Genomic DNA, 21,373 nt, shown 5'->3' with positions numbered 1-21,373 from the left:
AACTTTCAAGGTCTTCATTTCATACTGAGGGTCATTCCAAGCACTGAGCAAACTTATTTAAAGTAGTAACTAATGCACCAAAAGAATTTCGAGCATTTGTTTTAGATGAACTCTTTGCATCTTCTTAGAGAGTATCTGTGGTATCTCAATAGTCAGAGCCCAGGAGCCCAGGAGGTGACACATTGATGGAGCTCATGTGTGAGACTATGGGTTCAATCCCTGTCACCACATGGGAACACCAAGAAAGATGGGAAGAAAGAAAGGAAAGGAAGAAAGAAGAGAGAGAGAGAGAGAGGAAGGAAGGAAGGAAGGAAGGAAGGAAGGAAGGAAGGAAGGAAGGAAGGAAGGAGGGAAGGAAGGAAAAGAAAAACTGGAGTTGGGGTCTGAGGAGAGAGCATAATGGTTATGCAAAAAGACTTCCATGCCTGAGGGTCTAAAGTCTCAGGTTCAATCCAGGGCACCACAATAATCCAAAATTGAGTAGTACTCCCCCTGCATCCATCCATCCATCCATCCATCCATCTATCTATCTCTCTCATTAAAATATAATACTTAAAAGCAGGAAAACATTGGAGCTTCATAAATAGTAGAATGGTGCTTTGATGTCAACTCCCAAGCTCTGTCAGTCTACCTCTAAAAACAGAATAGTAGAACCAACAAGAGTACAAGCTTTACCAAAACTGTGGGTTTGAACTCCAGCACAGAATGGGAACATCATGGCACCAGTGCTAGGGGAATCTTCAAGGATGGTGAGTGCAATAGTGTATGATATATCTCCCTTCTCCCTGTATATCCCTCCCCCTCTCTCATTAATAAATATCTTTAAAAAGTAGGAGCAAATACCTATATTTAAAAAGTTTATCAGATGTCAAACTCATCAGAAGGTAAGAGGATCAATTCAATAACAAAACTATATAAATACAAATATATTGATATGGAGTGTATATTTGCTTATGTCACTATATTTAGATTTATAGACATATGTGTCTATATGTCCAATTATTATGGCAGCAAGAAGGAAAAAATTGTAGAATCACTTACATTTATTTGCATTTTTGTGTAATTTCCTTGAAAGCATATGAAAAGAAATGGAATGGTTAATTTCTTAATAGTTAAAAAAAATCTTTTCTAAAAATTCTCTATGACAGAGATAATGACAGCAATTATATTTTGCTTTGTTTATGCATTTAAATACACAATGAAGAATTTCTGCAGGCAAAATGCTTGTGCTAATTCGGAAGTACTATAAGAAGGAAAACAGAAGGTCTTTTTTTAAATATATTTATTCCCTTTTGTTGCCCTTGTTATTTCATTGTTATAGTTATTGATGTTGTTGTTGTTGGATAAGACAGAGAGAAATGGAGAGAGGAGGGGAAGACAGAGAGGGGAGAGAAAGATAGACACCTGCAGACCTGCTTCACCGCTTGTGAAGCAACTCCATTGCAGGTGGGGAGCCAGGGGCTCAAACCGGGATCCTTACTCTGATCCCTGTGCTTTGTGCCACCTGCACTTAACCCCCTGTGCTACCGCCTGAGTCCCTAGAAGATCTTCTTATCTAGCAGACTGAGAGGAAAAAAGCTGTTGGTTACAGTTAGGGAAACAGAGGCCGAGTAGTGGCACACCTGATTGAGTGCACACATTAGTCTGCAAGGGCCCAGGTTCAACCCTTTGGACCTCACCTGCAAGGAGAAAGCTTCACAAGCAGTGAAACTGCTCTCTCTCTCTCTCTCTCTCTCTCTCTCTCTCTCTCTCTCTCCTCTTTCCCTCTCAACTGCTCTCATTTTCTCTCTGCCTCTAGCCAAAATAAATAAATAAATAAACAAGCAAATAAATTAGGGAATTACAGTTCTCTTGACTGAGCTATAAAAGTGCATTGAAGGTAAAATTTGAAATTCTCTCAATCTTACTCACTTTCCTAGTTTTTCATAAAGTGAGAAAAATTAATTTTTCATAAGGTCTTTTGAGGCCCTTTATGAAACAGAAATATTATTTAAAGGGAATATATGGTATTGCTCAGCTAGGCAAACTAGAATTTTATAGTGTTAAATATTTTAGCAAGACAGTTCCCAAGAAAATGGACTCTGGAGAAAATAATGAAGTGGTGAATCATTTTGAGGCTTGTTACTCTGAGGTAATTTGTATCATTCTTTTTCTTCTTCTTCAAGATCAATGTTGGATGTTCCACGGATAGTTCATCAGCTGATCCTGTCAGACTGGAATTTTCAAGGGACTTTGGGGCGACCTGGCACTTGCTGCTGCCCCTCTGCTACCACAGCAGCAGCCATATTAGCTCCTTGTGCTCCACTGAGCATCACCCGAGCAGCACCTACTATGCAGGAACCACTCAGGGCTGGAGGAGGGAGGTTGTGCATTTTGGGAAGCTGCACCTTTGTGGGTAAGAACATACTATTTCCCATAGTACTTATTTCTCCTTTAATAATTTCCTCCTTGACTTCTGGAATATGATGGTGCCATGGATAAAACCTGTCATTACTGAGATCTCAGGCATGAGAATCCTGTGCTCTGACCGACTGAGTTATTTCCCTGACCTTGACTTGTTATTTTTTAGGAGGAAGTGTCCACCTTACTTGGTTTTCTGGTGTCTAACTTAACATGGCACAGGATTTTTTAAAACATAGAACACTGCAGGCACTAATGTGTTACTAGCATATAGTCTTAAAATAGACGGTCTCTTTATTTGACTGAAAAAAGCACCCCAGAACTGTGAGTTCCTAGCTGTACACCACAGAAAGAAAGAGCGCAAAAGAGACCTAAATGAGAACACAGAGCACTGCACTCTAACATTCACATCTTCGTGGACCTTTATTATTATATTAATTATGAAGCAACAGAAATACGGTTTTTTTTTCTAATTTTGTATCTCTACACACAGCATAATATGACTGGCTTGAATCGGATGACTTTCAGGCATCTACCCATGTCTTTGATGCAAGGAAAAAGTACACACAGAAAATTAAAGCCTACAGAATGTTCCAAGCATCTTATAAAAAATTATTAGCAATCTAACCACAAGAATTTCTACTTTTTAATCAGTTTCAATGTTCTTATTATTTATATTTGATTCTCCAGATAATAATATATTTGGAGATAAAAGATCACAACGATCACAATTTTAATAGAAATGAAATTTTATAGTTCAGAAAGCATTACATAATAATATAAGTGAACAAAGAAAGGAAGTCAACAAAGCAGCCTGCCTCAAATTTGCCTCATCTCTCAGAAAAAAAGAACTTACTCATTCGGGGTATACAAAAAAATAAAAAAGAAGAAGAAAGTACTAACGCCACACTTCAAAATGAAAATAGATTCATATTCCTAATGTGAAACTCAGCATAATTAGAAGTCTTTGGTCTTCAAGCAAAACCACTAACACTTAGTAGTTTTCAAAAGAGTGGAAGAGAATTTTCAAGAGTCTGTATTCTCTCTGAATATAAATCCATTCATTCCTCATCATATCACCAGCATAATTTTTATGACTTGATTGCTCAGGAGTCTAATATTTTGTATTGTTGAGTGTGCCACTCATTCTTTCTATTACATCAGAACATTATTCTAATAGAAAATATAGCTATTTGAAAAAAAAAGAATTATTATTAAGCAGAATGTCCTGAAGGCTATTTAGAAGTGATAGCCAGAGAGGGCAAAAAGGGTGTGGATATTGAATAACTAGAGTTAAAGATTCAGCCAGCAAACCAAAAAACTTTCATAAGGCAGGGAGATGAAGGTTGAGATTGCCTCAAGAAAAGCTTTTTATCCACAATCAGTTGCATTATTTGAAGCTGTATGTTGCAGGAAGCATAAAGAGACTTATACAAGAGTGAGAAAATTTACTGGAAATTCACTGGGGCATGGACCACTCAAGAAGTGTGAGGGGAGACTTTACAACAGAAACTTGTGACCTTCAGTTTTAGTATGCTAACATAACTCAGTAAACCATCACTCAGTAAACAGCTCTCATTTTGTGGAACTCTTAATGCCACCTTTCTGGAAAATAACACCTGAATCAATCAGCTATGACCAAAAAGGGCATATATTACAGCTCAAGGTATAGCTGCCAAAAATCCATTCTATGGGCAGTGTAGGCAGGAAGAAGTTGTTAGCCTGTCACCCTGTGATTAAAACCATGGCCATTAGGCTAATACTGACGGAAAATCTCTAGATCTCTAGGGTTTTGTTTTTTTTCCTTTCCCCTCTCTCTTTCCAAGACCTCTAATTGCTCAGAAAATTAATCAATAGAAAACAGCCCTAACTCGTAGGCCACAACTTTATATTGTTTTGGCCTACTATTTTATATTGCCTGGGGTTTGTCTTAGCAAGTTGCCACATGAAATAATCCTGTATAAAGGTGTATGAAATAAGGTCACAGAAAAATCTGCAAATCAGATCCTGAGTAAAGATACTCACTCCAGGACAGTCACGGAGCCTGCCTCACTTAGCACTTGGTGATGACCACCTGCTTGTGCTTACACATAAGGAATGCTGACATAATTTAGAAATAAGCACCAATGTGTCCTGGAGCCCCACTTCCCCCAAGCCCCACCCTACTAGGGAAAGAGAGAGACAGGTTGAGAGTATGGATCGACCTGTCAACCCCCATGTTTAGCGGGGAAGCAATTACAGAAGCCAGACCTTCCACCTTCTGCATCCCATAATGACCCTGGGTCCATACTCCCAAAGGGATAAAGACTAGGAAAGCTATCAAGGGAGGGTATGGGGTATGGAGCTCTGGTGGTAGGAATTGTGTGGAGTTGTACCCCTCTTATCCTATGGTTTCTGTCAGTGTTTCCTTTTTTTTTTTTTCAGAGATTTTATTTATTTATTAATGATAAAGATAGGAGGAGAGAGAAAGAACCAGACATCACTCTGGTACATGTGCTGCCAGGGATTGAACTCAACACCTCATGCTTGAAAGTCCAATGCTTTATCCACTGTGCCATCTCCTGGACCACACAAGTGTTTCCTTTTTATAAATAAAAATTTAAGAAAAAGAAATAAGCACAAGAGAAATGGAGACATGTACACTTTCATCTACTGTTATTGGCTTCAATTTAAAATATGTCTTATTCTTATAAAAGTACAAATCTTAAACCATCATGTTGGGCTAGCATCTCAAGAGGGAGAGATGACCCAGGAACTCAGGTCATGGCAGCAAAGCAATACAAATCTTTATTCATCCGAGCACCCCAGAGGCAGTCAGTAGCACACCTGGCTAAGCCACGTGGAGCCAATCTCAATAGCCAGCTCCAGCCTCTCGGTCTGCACGCCCTCCCTCCTCCAGCTGGAGACACGGAAAGACAAGACAGAAACGAAAGTGGCTTGACAATACCATACATGGTTAGGGAAGGGGATGGAGAAAGGGGCTGGGAATGGTATGGACCTCCCTAGCAACTGTTGCTAGGGGTTCAACTGGCAGGATTAGCAATACCCTGCGGGGATATAGGAAGGAGACCTTTACTCATTTGTAAGACAAAGCAGAAGATTGATATGTAGATAATAAAGGGATGGGCCATAGTAGCAGGGAATGTAGGGTGGAGTAAACTTAAGTCTTTACGGAATGAATGTCATCATCGGGCTCCAATGGGAAGATGCAGGATGTTTTTGTGGGGGAGGGAAAACTTACATGGCTGCCAACCTTTTGAGGTTTATGTGTCCCCCTTTTTGCTCAACCCCTCCATAGAGAGAGAGAGAGACTTATCAGGTGAACTCACCTCTCAGGTCAAGCTCTGCCAGGCTCCACGACATCCCCACTACCTCCCTGCACCATCATATTATTAGTATTCCATGGCATTTCGATTTCTATAAAAAGTAATAATAATAAAGCTATTATGGAGGCAGACTCACTCTCAGAATGGTTTAAACTTACCTTTCAAACTGCCTCAACCATCTCAGCAAACATAAGAACTTACCTGAAGAATACTGTCTAAGGCAAGGGAAATAGCATAATGGTGATGCAAAAAGACTTTTATGCCTGAGGCTCTGAGGTCTCAGGTTCAGTCTCCAGCAACACCATCATCCAGAATTGAGCAATACTCTTGTAAAGGGACGCGGGGGGGGGGGGGGGGGGGGGGGGGGAAGCTGCCTAGTCCTTATTTCTGGAAAAGAAGTAGCACTTTACTTCTTAAATTCCACTATTTATAGATTGCTGGAAGGCAAAAATCAAATTTTCTCCAACTCAGTGAGCCATCCCTTGGTTTGTATTCAACATGGCATGTAATTATAGCATAAGTGCTAGATGCTAAAAAATACATACATGTGCAATCCTTGTTTAAACTATCCTTTTTTATTTTTATGCATTTATCAGAAAGTAGGTATACCACAAAAGTTTTTGAATGCAGACATAGCTATTTTTAACTACCCACAGAGTCAGCACATTTGAAATATAAAATTGAGCTTCCATCTAATTTCATTCTCATCACTTTTATATCCTCTTACTCTAGAGTCTTTTGTTCCTAAATTTCCTAATTGTTTTTGTTTTATGTAGTTTCATAATGACTCAACCCAGCCTTCCCTTTTTTGTAATGAGAGCACTGTTATGCACTTGAAATTTTAAGTTCCATTTGAGTACCACTGGCTTGGGAAAACAGAGCCTGACATTCACCAGGGAGCATGGTGGTGAGAAATTTTCAAAATAAGATTATAGCAGAAGGGAACCACAGTGAAACCAGACCCTTCAGTCCATTTATCCTAGAGCTTGCAGTTTCTGTGTCAAAGCAGGTGAACAATAATAAATATCCAATCAGGATGGTTCATTTGTATTCAGAACATTTGAATAAGTAAGAAGTTCAAAAAATCTATGTAGGCTTTTGTTCAAAGGAAAACTCCAACCATTTCCCTCAGCTCAGCAGTCTGAAAGTTCAAAAGGTAGGAAATACTTCTTGCCAAGACTAAACTCTGACAAGTATTTTAAAATAATATTTAATTATGAGCTGGCATTTTGGGGACAACTCACCATAGCTGGAGTCTTGATATAAACAATGAAATTAGGGTTAAAATTATGTATGGGAACTTGACTCCATCTGCTTTACTACCTCGCCTAATAAAGGCTTCTAGTATTGACATCTAATTTCTGTCAGATATAAAAAATATTCTGAATTTTGTTTCTACAGTAACTAAAACTTGGGTAATTTCACAAGATACAAAAATTAGTACACTTTTCATCTTTGTATCTATCCCCTCTAAAATCCATTTTAACAGGTTTTATACATATTAAATGCATGCAAGACTTTCTGTATTTACTATCTAAATATGTATATCATTCCAAGGACCCAGATTATTATCTGTTATATGAAAGAAAATTCACTTATAAATCAAAAGGGAAACTATCTTTAATGTTTGAAAATAATTAAAAAATAAAAGGCTGCTAATTAAAAATAAATTTGATTTTGTCATTTCTCTCTTCACAATAACTTTTTTGTACTCTCTATTTCCAAATAAATAAATAAGGTATTTTACAATAGATTACAAATAGGAAACACTTTTTGAGCATCTGCTGTCTGTGAAAACACACATTAGAGTACTATGAAAGAATGCAAGAAGAACAAGACATGGGCATTGACCTTTAGAAGCACAAGACTAATAGGAAAAATAAAAACACTTTTACATAACTCTGATTGAGGTAACTGTATGAATGAGAACTCCATAAAAGTTATGGAAGAGAGGAAGAGAAAGAAATCAAAGCATAGGTTATCATTAGCATTTCACTACCATTCCTCCCAATATAATTAAAAGCAGGTACTCAAGCAAATACTTATACACAAATAAATGTTCATTTTAACAATGTCCAAAATAGTCAAAATGTGAAAAATTCTGTCCATCAACTGACAAAGACATCCAAATAGTGGAATATTAAGAAGCCAGAAAAAAATTTAAAAATTAGGAAATTCTGACACATGCTACAACGTGAAAACATTCTGAGTGAACAAACTACACACTAAAGGTCACACATATAGAAAACTATAGTGGTAATCAGAAGGACTGGAGAAGGGGAACATGGGTACAGCTTTCTTTGGTGTTGCAGTACTTAAACTTTGGTGGTGTGTGGTGGTCAGTTTTAAACAGATGACAGGTATGAAACTATGTGCTTCTCTAAGTTTTATGGTATTTTAAATCAATGTGAAGTAAATTAGTATGCAAGAAATAAAAGTCGAGGAGTCAGACGGTACCACAGCGGGTTAAGCGCAAGTGGCATGAAGTACAAGGACTGGAGTAAGGATCCGGGTTTGAGTCCCCGGATCCCCACCTGCAGGGGAGTCGCTTCACAGGTGGTGAAGTAGGTCTGCAGGTGTCTATCTTTGTCTCCCCCTCTCTGTCTTCCCCTTCTCTTCGTTTCTCTTTGTCCTGTCCAACCACGACGGCACCAATAGCAACAACAATTATAACTACAACAACAATAAAAAAACAAGGGCAACAAAAGGGAAAATAAATAAATAAATATTTACAAAAATTAAAAAAAAAAGTCAGGGAGTCAGGTGGTAGCATGGTGAGTTAAGTGCACATAGCGTGAAATGCAAGGACTGGCCCAAGTATCTCGGTTCAAGCCCCTGGCTCTCCACCTGCAGGGGGCGTAGCTTCATGGGTGGTGAAGCACATCTACAGGTGTCTGACTGTCTTCCCCTTCTCTCTTGATTTCTCTCTGTCCTATCCAAAAAAAAAAAAAAAAAAGACAGATATTCTCTTCTAAAAAAAAGAAAAGTCACATATAATATGGTTCCATTTATATAAAATATACAGAATAGGGTAAACTCATAAATACAGAAAGTATGTAAGTGATTAATATGAGCTAGAGATATAACTGTTTTGTGTATGACTACTTAATGGGTACAGATTTCTATTTAGGATGATAAAAATATCTTGGAATTTGATATAGATAGTTGACTGGTTATGTGAATATGTAAAGTGTCACTGAACTATATATGTAAATTATTATATAAATGTCAGGGGCCAGGTGGTAGTGCACCTGGTTGAGCACACATGTTACAATGTACAGGGACTCCAGTTCAAGCCTTCAATCCCCACCTGCAAGGGGAAAGCTTTGCAAGTGGTGAAGCAGGGCTGCAGGTGTCTCTCTTTCTCTCTCCCTCTCTATCTCTCCCTATCCTCTTGATTTCTAGCTGTCACTATCCAATAAAGATAAATGAATAAATAAGTAAGTAAGTAAATAAATGTCACCTCGATATTTTTAAAGAATAGTTCTTTGGAAAGTTGGAATAGGGATAGAGAAAACTTACTCAAGAAATTCAATACTGAAAAAAAAATGAAGGAGCCCAGGTGAAATTTTAACATAGTGATAGGACTGGAAAGAACTTAAATGAAACAGAAATCTTACTGACAAAATACTGAATTCTGAGGAGTGGAGTTTGGGTTCCTGAAAAGGTGGATCAATTTTCTACTTCTTAAGTGTTGTGCAATTCATTACTCATTAACCCAGTGTGCTTCCTTTGAAGGTATATTATTTTGTTGATTAGCTTTTGAAAACCTTGTACCTCTTTCCCAGATCTGTGCGTTTCAGATGGTACCAGGGATTTTACCCAGTTGGCTCTCAACCCGTAACATGGGCCATTGATAATGTCTATATTGGTCCCCAATGTGAAGAGATGTGTAATGGACACGGGAGCTGTATAAATGGGACCAAGTGTATATGTGACCCCGGCTACTCCGGTCCAACCTGTAAAATAAGCACCAAGAATCCTGATTTTCTCAAAGATGATTTTGAAGGTAATCTCTCCTCAAATATTTTATGTAGCTTTGTGAAAGAATTTACATATCAAATACAAATTTTAATGTAGACTAACTCATTAAATTCTACTCTAATATTTCATTATTCAATTAGGATCAACCAAGTTTTCATTTAGCTCTGAATTTTACATAAATCCACTTTTAAACATTGACCAATCACTAATAGAAATAAGGCTGTTTTTACCACTTTTTATCACATGTAATTTCCAAATAATGATTTTTTTTTTTTAATCTTCTTGGGTCCAGAGTACAAATTTTCAGAGATGTAAATTCCTATCATTTGTTTTACCACCAACTTTTTAAACAGTCTTATCACATTTTGTACATTTGTTTTCTATTTATAATCCTACACCATTATGTATGAAGATATTTCAGTATGGAAGGATGTATGTGACATAATGATTGAAATTATTCACAATTGTTTGTATATCCATTGGATGTTTATCATAACAAAATATGGAAAAACATTCTTATAAGAGAATGTCCTAAATAACTCTGTTAGGATAATTAGATGATATTTTTTAGTTTTTCTTAATTTAGCTATAAAATTATCATATGTATTTATAGTTTTAAAGTACACTTCAAATTTTTAATTAGCAATATCAGTGTAACAGAATGTTATTCAGGGGCCAGGTGGTAGTGCATCCAGTTAAGCACACATGTTATTATGCCCAAGGGCCCAGGTTTGAGCCCCTACCCCCATCTGCAGGTGAAGCTTCACCAGCTGTGAAGCAAGTCTTCAGGTATCTTGTCTTTTTTTTTTTTTTTCTTTTTTCCTAATTACCTTTATTTATTGGACAGAGACAGCCAGAAATGAGAGGGAAGGTTGGGGTAGAGAGGAAGAGACAGAGAGATGCCTGCAGCCCTGCTTCACCGCTCGTGAAGCTTTTCCCCTGCAGGTGGGGACCGGGGGCACGAACCTGGGTCCTTGTTTGTTGTAACATGTGCACTCAGCCAGGTGCGCCACCACCCGGCCCCTAAGGTATCTGTCTTTCTCACTCCTTATCTGTCCATCTCCCATCTCAATCTCTGTCCTTTCAAATAAAAACAGAAAAAAAATTAAAGGAAAAAATGGCTACCGGGAGCAGTAGATTTGTATTGCAAGCACTAAACCCAAGTGATTAAAAAAAAAAAAAAAAACTGACAGTCTTATGGTGTAGATAATGCCTGGAAGATATTCTAGTGAGTGAAACAAATGAGATACAAAAGACCACATATCATATGATTATGTTTATGTGAATAATCAGAAGTAAGCAAAGCCATAGAGAAAAAAAAAAGTGAAATTTTCTCTATGGAAGATGGAAAAAGTTCTGTAATGATGGTTGTACAATATTAATTTGTTAAATGAAAACGTATTAAATGTACTAAATGTCTGAAATTAAAATGGTTGAGATGGTTCATTTTATGTGTATTTTATCACATAAAAATCTAAGAGGAGTTATTTAAGAAATCTAACACTGGGGAGTTGGGCGGTAGCGCTGCAGGTTAAGCGCAGGTGGCGCAAAGCTCAAGGACCGCCATAAGGATCCTGGTTTGAGCCCCTGGCTCCCCACCTGCAGAGGAGTTGCTTCACAAGCGGTGAAGCAGGTCTGCAGGTGTCTATCTTTCTCTCCTCCTCTGTCTTCCCCTCCTCTCTCCATTTCTCTCTGTCCTATCTAACAACAATAAAAAAACAACAAGGGCAACAAAAGGGAAAATAAATAAATAAATAGAATATAAAAAAAGAAAAAATATATCTAACACTTTGAAAGAAATTATTTATCAGGATGTATTAAATTACACAAGAATTTGTCCCACTAAAACGTTCTTATGTATTATATAGTAAATATCTTCCTGGTATTGTTCTCACCATAGCAGGAACACAGTGGAAAGATCTAAACCACTCTCTGACTAATCAGTGCCCCTTTTTTGCACTATGTAGGAGCAAACAGGAGAGATCTATCTGGCAGACAGTAAACATTCAAGAAGACTTTTTCCGTCTCTCATATAAACCCTAAAACTAAACAGATAAGACTAATTCTAACAATAACTAACAATTAACTAATTAAAATAAACTTTTAATTGATTAAAAACACTATTAAAATAAATAGACCTTTTATCTTTATTTTCGTCATTTTATTGGAGGTGGAGACCTCTTATCTTAAATCTATGGCTTCCTGTTTCAAATCTGCAATCCATTTGCCATATTCTTTTAAAACTATAGTTCCGTGTTTGCTCATAAGTAAAACATGTATCCTACTTTTTTTCAGGTCAGTTAGAATCTGATAGATTCTTGTTAATGAGTGGAGGAAAACCATCTCGGAAGTGTGGAATCCTTTCTAGTGGAAACAATCTCTTTTTTAATGAAGAAGGCTTGCGCATGTTGATGACACGAGATCTGGACTTATCACATGCTAGGTAATCTCTCTCTTTCTCTTTGAGTCATACTTTTAATACATTATATATATTTCAGGTAAACAGCCTTATAAATCAACATCTGCATATACTGAAATAATATGGCATTTATATTTCTCTTTCTGACTTACTTCACATAATATAATGCCCTCTAGGTCTATCCATGCTTCTGTAAATAGGAGAGTTTCATCTTTTCCTTAACAACTGAATAGGATGATATATATCACAAGTATAATATATATGCTTTATTCACTTATTCAGAGATGGGAATTTAAAACTGTTTCCAGCTCTTGGCTGTCGTGAATAATGCTGTAATAAACATGGGAATGCATTTATCATTTCAAATTAGTGTGGAAGGTGGTTCTAGGTTGTTATTTGGGGGTGGGGACTAGCATCTCTGGCACAAGTATTTTACCACTTTGGGGCATTTTTATTCATTCAAACAGAGTCAGAATTAAGAAGGACAGGAGGGAGACAACACAGAGCCTAAGTTTCACCCATTGCCACTGCACCTCCCCTGTAGTACAAGGACCTGAACCATAGTTGTGCACATGGCAATAGGAGTATCTTACCCAGTGAGATATTTCTCCAGCACCAAATTAGTGTTTTCATATTTTTCTTATAAGAACCCAGAAGTTGGAGAGCTGGGTCATATGATATCTCTTCTTAATTTTTGAGGAATTTCCACAGTGCTTTCCATATTGGCTGCATCAGTTTAATTAATCACTGGATTTTTTATCTTATTTAATTATTATTGGATAGACACAGAGATAAATTTAAAGGGGAGGAGGAGATAGGAAGAGGGAAAGAGACAGACTACAGCCCTGCTTCACCACTCATAAAGCTTTCCCCTGCAGGTGGGGACCAGGGGCTTGAATACGCACTATAAGTGAACTTAACCAGGTGCACCACTGCCAGGCTGCCATTAATCATTGTTAAATGTTGTTGAAAACCACTTTGTAATGTATAATAGCAAAACATAATTAAATCATAAAGAAGCAGAGAACTCTCAAGGCCAAGATTTTCCTTTGGAAATACTGAGCTTCTATCTTGTCAAAGAGATCCCTCTGAGATATAATTTATGTAATTTCTCCTATAAAATTAAGAGAGATGTGTAATAAATAGATTAAAAAATGAAACATATTTGAACAGACAACAGTTAATATCTAGTTTTTCACAATGGTCACTAGGAGATGACAATGTTTAATTGTTAATTAAGTTAATTAGCTTAGCTTAGAGAAAATTATCTGTCTATCCAGAACACTTTTTCTTTGCTAGCCAGTAGAAATTTATTTTTTAATTTTATTAGTTATTTAATATTGATTTACAAAATACATGTCAACAGGGGTATAATTCTATATCATTCCCACCACTAGAGTATCCAGAATACTTTTTTTTTTTTTTTGCCTCCAGGGTTATCACTGGGGCTTGGTGCTTGCACTAGCAGTCCACTGCTCCTGGCAGCCATCTTTTTTTCCTTCTTGGGAGGCTGTTGCTGTTGTTGGATAGGACAGAGAGAAACTGTGAGAGGAGGGGAAATAGAGAGGGGGAGAGAAAGATAGACACCTACAGACTTGCTTTACCACTTGCAAAGCTACCTCCTGCAGGTGAGGAGCCAGGATCCTTGGAGCAGTCCCTGCGCTTCACATACTTGCACTCAACCTGCTGCACCACCACCCAGCTCCCTCCAGAATGCTTTTTATTTATTTATTTATTTATTTTTCAGAACACTTTTTATTAGCACTTTGACCATGAAGAAATTATTTACATTTATAACACCAAGCTTGGTTGAAATTCAATACATCTTCGACTTATTCACAATTACCTTTTTTTTTTTTTACTTAAAGCTAGTTTATATTATTTTTTTTTATTTTACAAAATTACTTATCAGTGGAGGTTTAAATCCACACCATTCTCACCATCAAAGTTCTGAATCTTCAATCTCCCCACAGCAATTCACCACAGTTCCCCTAAGGTTGTAGACATGGGCTAACCATCATCTCTGCAACTATCTGTCCACATTTATACATAATTGCTCCCTTTTTCTCCTGATTCAATCCTCTCTCCTCCTCCAAACCACCTCATGACAACATAACTACCTCCATTTTCACAATAAATTTTGTATCAATTTAAGTTGAGAACATTTGAAGCATAACCTTATTTTGTATAAGTGATTTTCAACATGACTCACTCATATTCCAAGTAGTAATTTTCTAAACCAAGCATAGTCACTCCAAAACAAACATGTAAAACAGTCTCAGAGGATTATGTTCTGTCAAGATGTGTATCCCTTGATCATTTGATGAACCAAGAACTAAACCATGAAGGTTAAAAAAAAATTCACATGTGTAAAGTGGGACTCTGACCTAATTTTGCAAGTGAACAAATCACATTTCTAAGTTTTTTAAGAACATTTCAGAGTAGCTTAAAAATATATATATTAACATATTTACCCATCTCTTTCTCCTAAATCTTTCATTTGGTTTATTATAAATTTGATTATGCTTTATGGAAGATACAGTTCCACCTGTGAGATGATAATTTTACAGATATAGAAAGATTTTATCTGTATCCTATTTTGATGCATATGGTTCAAATTGATGTTCTTTCAATTTTCTTTGTCAGTTCTCTAATTTAGAAATTACTGAGTTTTATCAAGTGATTCTGAACTATAATAGCTCTAAATTGACTATATGTTTTTCCAATAAATACTCTTAAGTAGATAATATGGTAAAGGTTTTTCTTAAGAAGTCATTGTTTTTATAAATATAAACATTACTAGTCACTAACCATGCATTTTTTTCATTAATCCAATGTTGAAATCTCCATTATTTATCTCATCTCAGTAACATGTTATGTAGGATTTGCATTTATTGACTTCAAAATTCTCCATGTAAAATCCCAATTTTCTCAGGGCAGTGTAAACCATGAATGCCCAGTTAATGGATATGAGGGAGGGGTAACATAAATAATGCATGGAGATATAAATAGATAGGTAGACAGATAGATAGATATAGTATTGCTGATGTTTTAAGCCCCAATATACTTCATATGTTTGTCATGCATACGATATTGGTATATATCAGGTTTACACATGAAATTTATCCTTCAGTACCCTCTAGTACAGTGGCCAGACCAAGCACTAACAGCTTGCCTGCCAAAGATAGCATGTGAGCTAGTTTTCATTGGCACCTCAACTGGTTGCTACCACTTTGTCCACCTCTCTGCCAACTGGGAAGGCTGCCACTGGCTGGCTGCCATAGTGCTTGGTGGCCAGTATCATCCATTCCCCAGCCCAGCAACAGTCAAAGATTGGCATAGCCCTTCACCATGACCACCCACACCCATGCTCGTCTGCCTCTGGCACAGCAGACAAAAAGAGAACCGGGCTTAACACACCTTCTCCAAAAGGTACCTAATCTCTCATAAAGTGGTTCTATGGCTGTTAAATTTAAAGATGCCTGCCAAAATCATTAATATGAAGTCTGAAAAACTACTGGGGAAACCTGAAAAGAGATTATTTTGCCAGTAAATTGCAGAGGTGATATTAATTACATTCTGCCAGTTTAAATATTAAGGACATGAGTCCAAATTTATCTTAAGTAGGTGACAGTTCATGCACCCAAACTTGGACAACCTTTGGATCCCTCCCATCATACAGAAAACCCAAAGGGTACAGAGAAGTACTCCCTGTAAGCTCCCTCTGTGAAGGGATAGAAGATAGAAATATGGGTACAGAACTACATTTTTCACACTTCGTATTTACTCTTTTTCACATGTAAATAGAAAAATTTGGCTTTGAAATAATTTCTTTGAGCATTAATTAAATCTTCATTTTCATTAAGGCCACATGTTTTTCCTTATGGCCTTGTTTGCCTGTCTTTATTAATGATGTGAATTTCTCTTTGATATCAAAGTCTACAGTAAATTCTATTTGTGTCAGATTTGTGCAGTTTTTCATGAGACTTGGATGTGGTAAAGGTGTTCCAGACCCCAGAAGCCAGCCTGTACTTTTGCAATATTCTCTCAATGGTGGCCTCTCGTGGAGTCTTCTTCAAGAGTTCCTTTTCAGTAACTCCAGCAATGTGGGCAGGTACATTGCCCTGGAGGTACCTTTGAAAGCCCGTTCTGCTTCTACTCGCCTCCGCTGGTGGCAGCCATCTGAAAATGGCCACTTCTACAGTCCCTGGGTCATTGATCAGGTCAGTCCTTTCAGGATTAACTATTGTCTTTTGTCACTTGAGCTGAATGTGGACTAGATAGCATTTTAGCCATACCTTCTCAGTGACAAAAGTCCAGAACTTAAGTTGAATGACATGCCCAAGGGCACACAACTAGATTAGATATGGCATTTAGCTTCCTTTCATTCTCTATTCCTTCAACTGCCTGAGACTATAAAAATAAATAATACAACAAAAGGCTCAGGTTCTACTCAGAGAAGGTTCTGCCATATGGTTAGAGGGACTTTATTAAGCGTGTGAGGAGGTTATGATTCTGTGAAAAGGAAAATGTGCAAATTAGCATTAGTGCCACAGGCAATAGTTCCCAAATTCTCTTTCAGAGCCTTTGAAGAAAAATAAATAAATAAATCTCCCTAACATCCTTATGGACAGTTCCAAAGGATCTTCATACATAATAAAATGCATATCAAATAGTACTCAAAGTACCTGTTAATAAACAGCAGAATCCATGCAAAGAATTGGAACTGAAATGCCTTAGGGTATAACTGTCCTGAAATAGAAACTTTACATGGACAATAATAATATGTAAGCCAAATTGTGCCTTCTCAGTTTGGGTACATGCAGTCTCCAAAGGCACAATTTGGCCTATGAAGGCTGTGAATAGTTTTGTCAACCCTTTGATTTGTTTTCTGTAGCTTCTTGCCAGATGGGCAAGCAAACCATATAAATAAGAGCATACTGAAAGACCTTCCAACAGTATGCTTGCTGTTTGCCAGTTCTGAGCAGTCTGAGCAACATAACAAGCAAAAAACAAAAAAAAAAGACTTTCTCATATCTTAAAGCCAAATTGAAATTTGGATTTTTATTTGAATTAACCAGATTCTTATTGGAGGAAATATTTCTGGCAATACAGTCCTGGAGGATGATTTCACAACACTGGATAGTAAGAAATGGCTACTGCACCCTGGAGGCACCAAGATGCCTGTGTGTGGCTCTACTGGTGATGCCCTGGTCTTCATTGAAAAAGCCAGCACCCGTTATGTGGTCACCACAGACATTGCTGTGAATGAAGATTCATTCCTACAGATTGATTTTGCTGCCTCCTGCTCAGTTACAGATTCTTGTTATGGTAAGTCTTCCATTTCCAGAAGAAGAGACAGATGTGCAGATGTGTATATAAATAAAGGCATTTATCACTGCCTTTACCAAATCCAACACCTCTGAGAAGTAAAACCTTTTATGCTTCCATTCAAATCATAACTGAATTCTTTTTTAAAAAAAAGTTGTATGACAGTTGAGCTTTAGAAGTTTATTTTTAAAGCATCAAAAAGTCTGTTTAAGCATGTATACATAGATTCCTTTTTTAGTAAATAATGGCCCTCAATTTTTTTATTAGTGATTTAATATTGGTTTGAAAAATCACAAGATAGCTGAAGAACAGTTCCACACCATCCTCACACAGAGTTCTGTGTCCCCATTCCCTCCACTGGAAATTGCAGTAGTTCTCCCAAGATCACAGATATGGATTGATTATTATTTCTATTTATTTATTTATTTATAAAAAGGAAACACTGACAAAAACCGTAGGATAAGAGGGGTACAACTCCACACAATTCCCACCACCAGAACTCCGTATCCCATCCCCTCCCCTGATAGCTTTCCTATTTTTTATCCCTATGGGAGTATGGATCCAAGGTCATTGTGGGGTGCAGAAGGTTGAAGGTCTGGCTTCTATAATTGCTTCCCTACTGAACATGGGTGATGACAGGTTGATCAGCCCTCAGCCCGTCTCTCTCTTTCCTAGTGGGGCAGGGCTCTGGGGAAGCGGGCTCCAGGAGACATGGGGGGGGGGGGTTTTGTCTGTCCAAGGAAATCTGGTTGGCATTATGCTAGCATCTGGAACTTGGTGGCTGAAAAGAGAGTTAACATATAAAGCCAAACAAATTGTTGACTAATCAGGAACCCAAAGGCTGGAATAGTGCAGATGAGGGGGTCTCCATTTTGTAGATAGTTAGTAGGCATATTTTAGTTACATTCCAAAGGGCCCATGACTATACTCGTGCTTTGTTTTTGTTTTTGTTTTTGTTTTTTTCCCTGAGCCTGACATCTGATATGCAGGTGGATCCAAGTTATTGTCTGGGGAGATGATGTCATGGCTGGAAAAAAAGGACCAGAAAGATCAGGGAAGAGAGTAGCTCCCAACTATGGAAAAGGTGTATAAATATTGTTGACTGTAAACCCCATCGATTTGATTTGGTCTGGGGCCCATATTCAGCTTAGAAGCCTATGTGACGTCTGCATCCCTGTAGATCTGAGCTTACATTCTGTGGTCATGAGTAGGAATGTTCCAAGCTGCCCCAATTTCAGGACCCATCTTCCTCAGGTGGAACCTTCACCCATTACTACTTACAGTGTCCTTCTTGTTTTCCTTTTCTCTCTCTCTTTTTTTTAAATATTTATTTTATTTATTTATTCCCTTTTGTTGCCCTTATTGTTTTTTTATTGTTGTAGTTATTATTGTTGTTGTCGTTGTTGGAAAGGACAGAGAAAGAGATAGAGGAGACAGAGATAGAGGAGACAGAGATAGAGGAGACAGAGATAGAGGAGGGCAAGACAGAGAGGAGGAGAGAAAGATAGACACCTGCAGACCTGCTTCACCGCCTGTGAAGCGACTCCCCTGCAGGTGGGGAGCCGGGGTTCGAACCGGGATCCTTATGCCGGTCCTTGTGCTTTGCGCCACCTGCGCTTAACCCTCTGCGCTACAGCCCGACTCCCTTCTCTTTAAGGGTATATTGGAATTGGGGTTCAGAGCCCTCCAGTCATCTTCCCCTATTCTACCCCTCTGTGAATATGGAACAAAATTCTTTAGGGGGGTACAGAAGGTGGGAGATCTGGCTTGTATAATTGTTTCTCTACTGGACATGGCATTGGGAGGTTGATCCATACCCCCAGCCTGTTTTTATCTTTCTCTAGTGGGATAGAAATAACCCCAAATTTATGTCCCCTTATAAATCAAGAATCTACTTAGTATCAGATTTGCAGAATAAAGTCATTGTCTAGAGAAAAATGAGAATAAGTGATAAGACATATATAAATGTGTGTATTCATGCATTTTAACTGAGTCATTTAAGATTATTTGAGCTATTATCATCTTTCCAGAATCACAGAATTTCATTGTTCCCATTTTGCCTTATGTACCTTTCTTTTCTTCATTTTTTCCCCATCAGAGGTGTCACTGGGGCTCAGTATCTAAATGAGGAATCCACCACTCTATGTGGCCTTTTTTTTTTCTTTTTTCTTTCTATCTTTTTTTTTTTTTGGATAGAGACAAATTGAGAAGAAGGGAGAGGGGAAAGGCACCCACAGCTCTACTTAGTTTCCCCCTGCAGGTGAAGATCAGGAACTTGAACCCGGATCCTTGCTCATGGTAAGAGCATACTCATGGTACTCTACCAGATGAGTCATCACTCAACCCCTTACTGTATAATTTCTTCCAAAATAGGTGTAGCATATTCTCAGTCACCCTCACTGTGACCAGTTCACATACTCAACATTACATACATACACATTTATCTTCACACATACCTTACACAGAGAGGAGCAGATATTTTAGAAGAAATAAAAGCTGACATTATTGCATGAGTACTTCCATACCTGTCAAGATCCTTAGTGTTTCTTGGTCTTTTACCACTTTTATTCCAAGAAATCGAAACTAGTATGCTCAGAGAGGTCATGTTCCCTCATAGATTTTTGGGAGGCCAGGGACCATGAACATATCATCAAGGCCCCAGTTTCTTGTTCAGTCACTAAGCTCCAGAAATAACTAATAACCAAAAAATAATAATAATAAATAGTCTGGGGTGCTGAAATATTAAGAATTTAACTACATTTGTGGTCCTCCAAAATCCAGATTCTTTATGAGTTTGAACTTAGTAGACTTTTTATTTATTTTTTATTTATAAAAAGGAAACATTGACAAAACCATAGGATAAGAGAGGTACAACTTTGCACAGTTCCCACCACCAGACCTCTGTATCCCATCCCCTACCCTGATAGTTTTCCTATTTAGCTTTCTGGGAGTATGGATCCAGGGTCATTGTGGGCATGCAAAAGGTGGAAGGTCTGGCTTCTGTAATTGCTTCCCCGCTGAACATGGGCGTTGACAGGTTGATCCATACTCCCAGCCTGTCTCAGTAGACATATTTTAGGAACTCCAGAAGTACTGTTTCTGCACCACATTTTCTCAATATTAAACAAATCAGTTAGGGTGGAACTGGAAAAATGTAAAGCACACATACTGTCTTCAACAGCTAGTTGATGGGGTTCCTCAAAAAGTTAAAGACCAATAAATAAATCAAGAATTCTATGGAGTAGTTCTGATGCAAAAATGTAATGAGAGTTCTATAGAGGGAACGATGACTAGTAATTGGCCAATCCAAGGAGTTTGGGAAGATTTTACAAAGGAGCTTAGTCATAATTGGATATCAATGACTAGACAGATCTGAAGGGTGAATGGGAAAAGAGGACACAACAAGTCTGGCTTGCATCACAGAAGCAGAAGGGGGAACTGTCTCAACCCTTAGGGTGTACTATGAGCAGACCAGGCAGAAGTGGAAACATTTGCAACTATTAAAGAAGAGTAGAGTGCTGATACTGAAAATAGGAAGGAGCTTCAGGCTCTCGTGTCTAATCTCTAATGCATATGAATTTATGAGAAACCAAGAAGGTCAGTTGAGACTTGGTTGATCTGCAGTGACACCAGAGCTAAAACTCTGATTTCATAAGCCCAGCCATGTTCATTTTCTACTACAGATTGGAACAACCTCTTGAGAAAGGTAGAAATGGCTGATAAAATGTAAGAGGAAAGTAGCTAAAGAGAGCTGACAACAAATTATAAAGGGCTTTCAAAGGCAAGCATAGGAATTTGTGCTTGACAAGATGATGAATTAGGAGGCACAGGTGCAGAGCTTTAATGTTTGGTGTTTCAGGGAAGTTTGTCAAAGTGCTAATACAGGAGGCCATGCAATGGGGCACCTGGTTAA

General features: G+C 37.8%; 1 protein-coding gene across 1 annotated transcript in view; it reads left to right on the top strand.

The window, feature by feature from the left end:
• RELN (reelin) overlaps positions 1–21,373 on the top strand; it is a 561,009-nt gene that overhangs the window by 467,295 nt on the left and 72,341 nt on the right. Inside the window, exons 40-44 of the mRNA XM_060195660.1 lie at positions 2,166–2,395; positions 9,515–9,735; positions 12,006–12,153; positions 16,094–16,352; positions 17,211–17,460. Of these exons, the coding sequence (XP_060051643.1) occupies positions 2,166–2,395; positions 9,515–9,735; positions 12,006–12,153; positions 16,094–16,352; positions 17,211–17,460 (1,108 nt within the window). The remainder of the gene's footprint in view (positions 1–2,165; positions 2,396–9,514; positions 9,736–12,005; positions 12,154–16,093; positions 16,353–17,210; positions 17,461–21,373) is intronic.

This window comes from Erinaceus europaeus, chromosome 8 (assembly GCF_950295315.1).
Source record: "Erinaceus europaeus chromosome 8, mEriEur2.1, whole genome shotgun sequence".
Lineage (NCBI taxonomy): Eukaryota > Metazoa > Chordata > Mammalia > Eulipotyphla > Erinaceidae > Erinaceus > Erinaceus europaeus.
This window is presented reverse-complemented; position numbering and strand designations above follow the sequence as displayed.